We start from the raw sequence: 9,205 nt of genomic DNA on the forward strand, positions 1-9,205 counted from the left end.
GTTTATCATCGTGTTGTTGTTTTATCACTTTTAGATAGTCTTTGCTTTCTTTGTGACTCCCTCCTATTGTATAGTGACTCACTGTGATGTGCTTTACGATGAAAAAAGGTTCAATACAATTTAAATTGGCAGATTGGTGCAATTGTATGAAAATAAGGATGACCCTGTCCTTGTCACACGGTCCGATGATTAGGAAGACCTTGTAAAGCGCTCTGTGATGGGTGTTTCTCATGAAAACGTAATGTGATACATAAACACTGATGGAAGGAGCAATGGCCCAAACGTGATTCAAAGCACTGACTTTTAGAGGCCTCAAATGCATGACCATGTCAAACACACCCACACTCTTTAGGCACGCATGACTGACAAAACTGGTGGGCTCATGGTTGGCCAACACTTAGATGCAGCAACAACAGCTACAACAAGGGAGACCAAAAGAACACTAAAGCACAGCAACATGATGTTATGAGCTGTGGAAATTGTTCAGCTCAGATACACTTTCAGCAACTGATTGTTAAAATCATGTTCCAGAATTCTACATATTACACGCGTGACATATGTGTCTCTGAAGTTGTTTACAGGCCAAAGCATTGTGGTCTGTTGGAATCCTGACATGTAAATAGGTTTGTGTTCAAATCCATTGTCCCCATCATGGGCACTATTGATTAAACTGCGTTAAGGACTAGTGCACAGTTGTAATATAATTCCCAATGCATTTGCCAATTAACCAGCTGAGACATACAAATAACCAATACAAGTATCAGAGTGTAATAATATGCAGTTAGTATAATCAATACATTGTACTTTAACATTAACCAGTATATAGGTCAGGAACCAAATGCATTTGTAATAAATGTTAAGAATATACACGCATTTATATGAATTCTTCACCACCAGTATTTTTTTTAAGTACATTTGTTTCCCTCCCTTGAGTTTAACCTCAAGTTTGATATTATATGGAATGTGCATGATCAATTAATAATAATATAAGGTTTAACATTTATAGTAAGGATGCGTTTACATAATACTTGAACTTTGGCCAAAGCCTGTGCATACCTTGTCAGGGTGCGCAGATAAACTTCAGCAGCAGCAATGATGGATACACAGCAACACCTTTCTTGGTGTGTGAAATGTGCACAAGTCACATCTCTACCAGTCATACAATACGTGATCTAACTATACGTTGAAATAGGTACTCTAAAATAATAACTAACAGTTGCAGGGCACTGTAAAGAGGGGTTATTGTGTGGCTAAACTTTACTGAACATTTGATAACGTACCATAAAGAAGTGACAGTGACACACACACACAATCCTGATCTCTAGTTCTTCTATATTAATGCCACCACCTGTCGCACATGTCTGCTCCGAATTCACCCCGATTTAATACACACACAATATATTCACTAGTTCACATCCAACTCACACGTGTCTGTCTGTGTTTGCGGTTTAAAATCGACTAATAATACCAGTGGCATGTGTCTGGGGAAGTGTGAGGTTCACTTCAAGGAGGGCATAACAAACGACACGCAAGGAGTTAAAAACGCCGCCAGCGGACTCACCCGCCCGGGCAGGGAAGACGCCGCTGCCGCACAGAGTCACCGTCCACCACAACACGGAAAAGCCCAGCCGACTCATCTGGAAAGCAGCTCCTTCCTCTGATTTTCTTCAAAACTGGGGAAGTGGTTTTCTTTTTCTTGTCCCAGAAGCGGTATCCCGAGTGAAGTTGCGAGGGTATGTATCCGCTGTCGGTGTGCGGGGAGAGGGCAGCGTCCTCCCGGTCTGAGCGGCCGCTGGCTGGACTTGTCTCCAGCCTTACAAACACTGACTCCGGGCTGTGAGTCACCGAGGCTGCCTTCACTTCTTTGGTGAAACAGGAAATCTTGCAGAAAAAGGGCAGGTCTCTCTCTCTCTCTCTCTCTCTCTCTCTCTCTCTCTCTCTCTCTCTCTCTCTCTCTCTCAAGCTGTCAGTCCTTTACTAGCCCAGGCAGGCTCCTAATGACAGGCTTAAGTCACAGATATAGAAAACACTACTTTTCCCACAATTATACGTTTGTTTTCCAGCTATATAGGTTAATTGGAAACTACAGGAAGAAGTCAATGCAGCGCTGCTAATCTTAGCCTATAAAACTTCTTATATACGTTAGTTGCGTATAGAGGCTAGGAACCGTATTTGTTCCAGGTTTTCCAATGCTTGGCGTCGTGTTTGGTTTTATTATACGTATTAAAGATGCAATGCCTTTTGACGACTTCCACGTTCAGCTGCTGGTGATAATGGTTCTGTGTAAAAAGTCCTCAAATAAACTTAATGCAAGATAAACCGAATCGGATCACGTTAGTACAACCGGCATCTGGAGCTTTGGGCACGTTTTGTAGCGCAGCTGTCCGCAGTGCTGTGCAGATCTGCAGAATTCCGCCGATGCCATTGGTGGATCCGCGCAGAACTGTAGACATCTGCGCAGACACGAACGCCTCCTTAGTTCTGTCAGCACTTGCCCTTTAGAAACATAGTGATATCCCGTGACTTTCATACTTGTAACGTAGAGGCAGAATTATCATAATAATATAACTATTGTAGCTTAGTTTATTTTTTCTTTTAAGTATTTCCCTAACATCCACCCCACAGCACTATTCTTGGACGCTATAATAATAATAATAATAATAATAATAATAATAGCAGTAGCAGTAGTTGTTGTTGTTATTATTGTTATTATTATACTAGTTTAGTCTGAATGGACACAACATGAATATAAAATCACAAGAAATAAGAATACAATAATAGTTGTTGCAAACAATATTTATAATCCAAAGAAGTCACATAATGCAAGATAGGAACTGAATTTCCTTGTCCATCTAATCTCACCTGTGTTGGTAGAAACTGTTGGAAGCAGTTTTCAGGTATTGCAATATATATATATATATATATATATATATATATATATATAAAGTAATAGTGTAAAAAGTAATTTCCTTTTATATTAAACTGCCTCTCTTTCTGGAGCGGGGGTTGTCTGATACTTCATAACAAAGCGGAACCAAGGGATCAATCTAATAAGTCTTCAGGAAAGGCAGTTGCAAGCTACCATTATAAAATACAGTGTATTGTGAGCAAGGCATTAGAACAATTATATGATAGCTAACAATAATTGCCAGACTCCTGCAGACACATACATAACCTTAAATGCATCCTCTTATGAGAAGATTATGGCTTTAAAACTGACAAATACCTGTTCTTCAATAAACGTTTTACTCAGATGCAGAGAGATTGAATTAGAGGTACAAAATATTATTATGCTATTTTTTTTTCTCTGTGTATATTTAACTGTCCTTAATTTATTTTTCTGTCTGATGAGTGCACAGTGATCATTTCAGTGGATTTTAGTTTCAATGCCTTTTGGAATTTCTCAAATCTCCCAATAAACATCTTTACCCCAGTTTGGAATTTTTAATTATTTTAAACACTGTGTCTGATTTCCTGTTCAAAGGTGTACCAAAGGAACTGAAAGGCTGTGTTTGACTAAAATTTCCGGTGAGGTCTGACTTATTATTTCACCTGAAAGATACTTGTGTATGACCAGACAAAGCAAACGTTTACAGTCAACATCAACAAATAAGGAAATAATACATTTTATTCAACTTTTTTCTAGTCCCACTTGGAGAACAGTTTTTTGTAACTACTGAATTCATTAATCATAGCATTTTCATCTACAAAGGTATTTGGAGTACTCTTGGATGTTGTTCACATGCATATTTTTGAATGGAGGTGGTAAAAAGGACATGGAAAAGGTCAGGCCTATATTATATCAACAAAAATAAGCTTTTGTAAGAACAGACCAGATCATTTGCACATTTTTTACAATGACGTCTAACTTGATCTTGTGGCACGCAAGTCACAATTGTCTGTAGTCACCTATGCTATATATGTCTTTTTTTTTTTAAAGACCTTTTTGCACCCTGTTTGCTTCTTGTTCTTTGATGTCTGTTTAATGATAAAAGCATCAGTAGTTTGAAAAGAAAATGGTTTGTTTGCTGTAACAGGCTTGTCACACTCTGAGATTCCCCTCCTTTATCTTTCTGGAATAGGTAGCCAGTTTGTGTAGCAGCAGAGCCAAAAGTCACTCATTTAAAGCTAATAACTTTATTCTCATAAATGGGCTAATTGCCTAATGATGTTTATCAGCATCAATCCAGGAACTGACAGGGTAAGAGTTTTCTTCTTAATCATCAAATACATTAAAATACGTATAGCTGTATTTTTTTTGTTTTATACTCCTGTTTACAATATTCCACATTGACATACAAAGTATATATGGAATAAATATATAAATATAACATTAAACTTATGTATCTAAATTAAAACAATAAAGGCTACTGCATTTCAATTTTGATTTCACAGACTAGGGACTAGATGCATGTATAGAGGTTTATTTAGTGTATTTAGAATAATTACACCAATAGTTGTTTAATTAGTTGGAAACATCTTTCCTTTTTCACTGTCATCATGACAAATCCAACAGCAGGCACAGACACGAAATGGTGCTTGCCCCTGATCCATTGTCAAGCACTGGATCTAATATGGCCAGTGTTTAAACCCAGATTCATGAAAACATTATTTTAAGCACATTCCAGAAGAATTCTCTCACAACTTTAAAAACACACTCTCCTAGTTAATGCAAACAGCAAGATGTGTGTCAAGATTTTCCTCTGCCACGGTAAGATTAAATAAACAGTGCTTTCCTTTGTTTTGGCAACTGGTTTTTATTTTTGCAATAAGAAGGTGCGAACAAAAAGATTACTTTGCAGTTGTCAGCAAGTACAGTTTTGTGTCGAAAACACTCGGCAATTAAAGTTGAAACAGAGATTGTGTATATTATTGCATCCTCAAATGCTTACTCTACTCTAAGCAATGACAACTTTAAGAAAAGGAAAGAGTTTGTGTGTCTAATAAGTTAGCTGAGACAGAGATTTGTGTTGCCCTGCTCATCTCAACACTTGCAATTACAAAGCAACGTTTTCCTTTTGTTGTAAGTTCTGCATTTACTGTAACAGTCTTTTTCTTTACATACGGATATAGGTCTCTATGCCTATTTTCACAAACAACTTTTAACAAGTTTGCAAATTACACCAAAACACAACATCATTACATAGACCAGTACAAAAACACTGCAGAGACCAACTTCTCTCACTGCCGTGGAATGAAGAAATGGCACAGGAATATGTATCGAAATGTGTGGTATGCTCCCCTTTCTGGACTGTAGGAGTCGTCAAGGCCTAACCCTACGTCTTATTAAATACATTTTGCTCAGGAGTCCAGAGCCCTAACCATTACTCCACACTGCTAACCTACACTAGCTGTTGTCCTGAACTCTTAGGTAATTAATTATATGTTGATTACAATCCACAGCTCCTCCGTGAAATGGGTGTAATCCTGTTAAAATACCTAGCATAGTTCTCCTGACCTTATAACCCAAAATATTTCTCTCTCCTGGTTCTAACAGGATATTATCCTCCCATTAGTATATTCAAATAAAGTATAATACTTTTACCAGGAGCTATAAACAGTGTTCACACAATGTTCCATCAATATCTGTATAAACTAGAAGGCTAAACTCAATTAAATTGTAATGTCCTGTATATTTGTGTGCTTATTTCCCCTTGTCAAATAATTCACCCTTCATGTCACAGCAGCTGATTTCATATTCATTTTCAGTTAAATGAAAATGGAACAGACCAGGGCCCTCGGCACAGGATTTAATATCTCTGAAACTAATTCCTGATTGGTTACTGTCCAGAGGTCTTTAGTTATACTAGTACTACATTCATCTTAAGTTTGCTGCAGTGATGTCAAAAACTAGTCCCTTCTAAGTGTGTACAAATAGTGTTTTAAAATGATGACAGTACTCAGGTGATTCCCAGGTGATTCAGTCGCTGCATGTGCTAAAATATCAGAAACTCCCCAAAACATTGCAGGAAACTGAAGAATCAAGGAAAGAAACAAATAGCCCACACAACGAAAATGATCTCAAAAATAATATTTGGAGAAACAAAAAAGTATTCCTTTCAACTAAACAAGTAAATAAGAAACATGTTTTCCTCATCTAGATGATGGGGGTTTAAATGACATTCTCTTTATAGCATGTAGCAATAGCAAATGCACACCCACACAAAATGTGCTCTCCACCAATCTGAGCCCTTCAGCCCATGACTCAGTGGTTTACAGAGTTTCTGGAGGAGTACAGACAATGTGATGAGAAAACAAGTTACATTCCTGGAGGCTTTGGTCACTTCACCAGACAACGTCCCTATTGCTCTGAAATCAAGTCTTTATTAAACCTGGGAGTTTGAGGTACAGGACAGTTGGTGGGCCTCCCATCAGCACGACAAGGACAGTCATTTGATGAATGCCCAAACAGCTGCTGATTTCACAAACTGTGATCTACATTTAAGTCACAGGCATACACTTGGCCACGGGGAAATCATAGCTTTTTATTGCTGCAGACTATTCAAAATGGTTAATCTACACACGTTAACATTATACTATAATAATTTGACATTCATTAACTTTTGTTACTTACAAATCAAAATGGGCATGAGCTTTGAATGTTAAAATATAGATAACAAAAATTTAATTTTAAAATCCCATTGGCCGCATATGTTTAGACCTCTATCTGATTTTGTTTTCAAATGCTAAAGAATGAGATATAGTTTTTGTTTGCAACTCTCCCAAATCCATTTTTTTTCCGTTAGAAATATAATTGTATATCGGGTTGCAAAACAAACAGCCAGAGTCATCTTATAATGCAGTGTTTTAATTGAAACAGGCTGCGGTTCAATTTATATTGTTTTCATGCATAATTCGGATTAGTCCCTTAACGTGTCCAGTTGAGTTTCACAGTGCATTTCACACCTTATCAGTGCAGTGCTGTCCACTACAGTCAAGGCCACACTACAATCAAATACTGTTTTCATACAGAGATGTGACATTTCTCAGTTATAACCCTAAAGAACAAAACTTTTGTTGCTGTTGCTCTTTACATGAAAATGCTCATTTGCAGGATGCAGTGGAGAATTCGGACTCCTTGAACGACCCTACAGATCTGGAGGAGGAGTTTGAAGATCTGTAAGAGTATGGATGGTTGGAGTTGGCAGAGTTTGAGTGTCTGGAGAAGGAGGAGAATGGACAGTTGGAGTTGGAGGAGTGTGAGTCTCTGGAGATGGAGGAGAATGAACGGTTGGAGATGGAGGAGTTTTTGGTGTTCATCATGGAATACATCGAAGGGGGAGACCTCACACTGGACAGAGAAGCGATCTCGGAGACCCGGGCTGTGTAACTGAGACACTGAGCTGCATGGCGTCTCGGTAGAGAAGCTCTCTGTGCCCACAGTAATGATGTCACGCCTGAGGTGCGTTTCAGAACTGTGTACCGATATAGTCAGAAATGATTGCAAACCATTATTCCTAACCTTTGGTACACAACCTCTGAATAACTAAACCAGTGCAACTAAATCATACCATTTGTGATCATGATCATATTAAGATGCACTTTTATAAATGGACGTTTTAACTGTGCTTTTTTTGTGGTCGGTCTCTTTTCTTGAACAGATTCAGTGCTGCTTGTGTGGTGCTGGGGGTGGATTTCCTGCACAGGCACAACATTGCACACAGGTAAGTTATCATACAGCCCAAGCTGAACTATTTACCCATTTCATTTCATTTCTCTTAGATGCTGTAAATGCTTTATTGTGACGCTCACAAATGATTTTGCAAATGCCAAAGTAAATGAAAATCTGATCTTATAGCTCCAGAAACTGAAGCACCAGTTAGTATTCTATTGCACACAGAACTGAAAGCACATGCCTTTATTGCCAGGTTATGATCACAACTCCATCAGGACACTTTGCTCACCAGGTCAGGTTCTTGGTAGGATTGCAGTTATTGCAGGGATGAATTCTGCCTTGTATTCTATAATTGATCTGCTTTAATAAGTTTTATAAGGTGTGAATTGACCATTTTGTTGTAGTGTCTGTGTGGGTTTTGCGTTCCTGGGCTCAGATTGTGAATATTCGGTCGGTTCGATCTGGAGTAACCCTTTAATGTGCTGTCCTCTCTTCCTCCTTGTGCCCATAGCGTCCTTTTACTGGAGCCAATGAGCGTTATCTGTATGAAAGTATCCTGAATGATCCAGTGTCATTCCCCCAGCACCTGTCAAACGAAGCAGTCTAAGTCACGACAAGGGTTCGTATGCCAGGGTTGTATGTAGCAGTGGAGTGAGCTTCACAATAACAATGCACACACGCTCACTGGCACTGAGGACTACCAGAACCTTTTGCTAACATCATGTATCAACTTTAAGTCCATTGATGGAGACTAACGTGCGTCTCCTTCTTGTTTTGAATCTGCAGCTGATGAGCAAGGATGCAGCTTGGCGCCACGAGGCGCCAAAGAAGTGATGGAGCATGCCTTCTTCAGGGTATGTGGTGCACCCATCCGTTTTACATCTGCTCTTTCACATGAAGCACCACCTTATCCTGACCATCTTTCTTTCCTGCTCCCTCGTTTCAGAGTGTGGATTGGCTTGGGCTGGAGGCACAGAGGGTAATGCCTCCATTTGTGCCCAGTGTGAGAGACCACAAGGATGTGGGCAATGAATTAACATCCTCAGCCCCAACCCTCAGTCTTGGCTCCAGGTTCCTCAGCCCGGAGGAGCAGGACTTGTTCCAGGAGTTTGACTTTGTGGCGGACTGGTATTAACGTACATAGGCCCTCAACAATCAAGACCCCATCACTGACTGAAGCTCACAGTCGCCCCGCCAAGAAGATTGTTGTTGTTCCAGCCCTCCATTGCTCTCCATTTAAGAACCCCTGTTTTTAATCCTGCCATTTCACCACTAACAGAGGAAGTGGCCTCACTCAGCACGTGTCCATGTGGTATTGTGTGATTGTGTGTTTGTATTTCACAGTGCCACTGGAGAGATGCCAACACTGGAACAAAGAATGACGACGCCACCCCAGGTTAGTTTACCACGAGCCTCCCTGTCACCCCTTTCCCACACAGGTTCGGCAGGATCTCCAGTGCTGCACCACGGACACACTGCAGTCTGGGAAACTGTTTATTTCTCCACAGGGTAGTGAAAAGTCTGCTGAGCAGAACAGATGGCTGTTATTAATCACATGATAATATAGCTATTAAAATTGCCTTTAATTAG

General features: G+C 39.6%; 1 protein-coding gene across 2 annotated transcripts in view; it reads right to left on the bottom strand.

Annotated features, from left to right (window-relative positions):
* The window catches only part of tgfbr2b (transforming growth factor beta receptor 2b), a 28,781-nt gene extending 26,900 nt beyond the window's left edge, over positions 1–1,881 (bottom strand). Inside the window, exon 1 of one of the 2 annotated variants that reach the window (XM_066690541.1) lies at positions 1,562–1,881. In XM_066690541.1, the coding sequence (XP_066546638.1) occupies positions 1,562–1,637 (76 nt within the window). In that variant the 5' untranslated portion in view covers positions 1,638–1,881. The remainder of the gene's footprint in view (positions 1–1,561) is intronic. The other variant, XM_066690542.1, reaches the window with a different exon arrangement.
* Between the last annotated feature and the right edge of the window lie 7,324 nt (positions 1,882–9,205).

Source organism: Amia ocellicauda, chromosome 18, assembly GCF_036373705.1.
Source record: "Amia ocellicauda isolate fAmiCal2 chromosome 18, fAmiCal2.hap1, whole genome shotgun sequence".
Lineage (NCBI taxonomy): Eukaryota > Metazoa > Chordata > Actinopteri > Amiiformes > Amiidae > Amia > Amia ocellicauda.